Source organism: Arachis duranensis, chromosome 4 (genome assembly GCF_000817695.3).
Source record: "Arachis duranensis cultivar V14167 chromosome 4, aradu.V14167.gnm2.J7QH, whole genome shotgun sequence".
In the NCBI taxonomy this organism is placed as follows: domain Eukaryota; kingdom Viridiplantae; phylum Streptophyta; class Magnoliopsida; order Fabales; family Fabaceae; genus Arachis; species Arachis duranensis.
Genome location: NC_029775.3, coordinates 67,850,300 through 67,850,998, shown reverse-complemented (window position 1 = coordinate 67,850,998; position 699 = coordinate 67,850,300). Strand labels below are relative to the sequence as shown.

The window sequence follows — 699 nt, the reverse complement described above, 5'->3', positions numbered from 1 at the left end:
TTTATATATAAAAATTATAAAATTAATGATAATTAATTTTTTATTTTATCACTTTATTAATTTTTTTATTTTAGAATATCTAAATTCAATTACTATTATAAATATTATTAATTATTTGTAAATTATAATATAAACTAAAAAAAAGATCAACGTGTATGCATAATAATATTATAAGCCATTTAATTGACTAGTAGGTATAAAAATGAAAATGAAATTTGTATTGGTTGCTCCTATCATATTAAGCCATATTATTGGAAAAAATAAGAATAATTGAGGGAATCTTGATGCTTTCGCCTGGGATACGATATTAGGATTAACAAGATATTCCTTCCTTAATAAAGTAAGCAAGCTAAGCATAAGTAAAATGAAAGGAACCTCTCTCAGTTGATAATAGTCACAATAACATAACACAGTTGAAGTTTAATTAGGGGATATATATGCACTTTATGTGTGTCAAGTTAAGAAGGATTGTGAGATTGTCAATGTATATATTCCACGTTTTAATGTCACTAATACGAGTAAGTGTCACAAGCAGATATAAGATCTTTTGCTTGAAGGACAAAGCAAAAATGGGGCTTCTGACAGATAATGGATGGCAATATTTATGTTGTTGTGTTTTATTGCTTGTTATTGTCGCCGGAGGTGAAAGTATAGTAGCACCAGAATTGAAGGTAATAATATTATTAATCTTTTCTTCTT

At 26.3% G+C, this 699-nt stretch overlaps 1 protein-coding gene across 1 annotated transcript in view; it reads left to right on the top strand.

The window, feature by feature from the left end:
* Nucleotides 1–465: 465 nt before the first annotated feature.
* Nucleotides 466–699, top strand: part of LOC107484732 (embryo-specific protein ATS3A-like) — a 1,627-nt gene continuing 1,393 nt past the window's right edge. Inside the window, exon 1 of the mRNA XM_016105272.3 lies at nucleotides 466–671. Within this exon, the coding sequence (XP_015960758.3) occupies nucleotides 483–671 (189 nt within the window). The 5' untranslated portion in view covers nucleotides 466–482. The remainder of the gene's footprint in view (nucleotides 672–699) is intronic.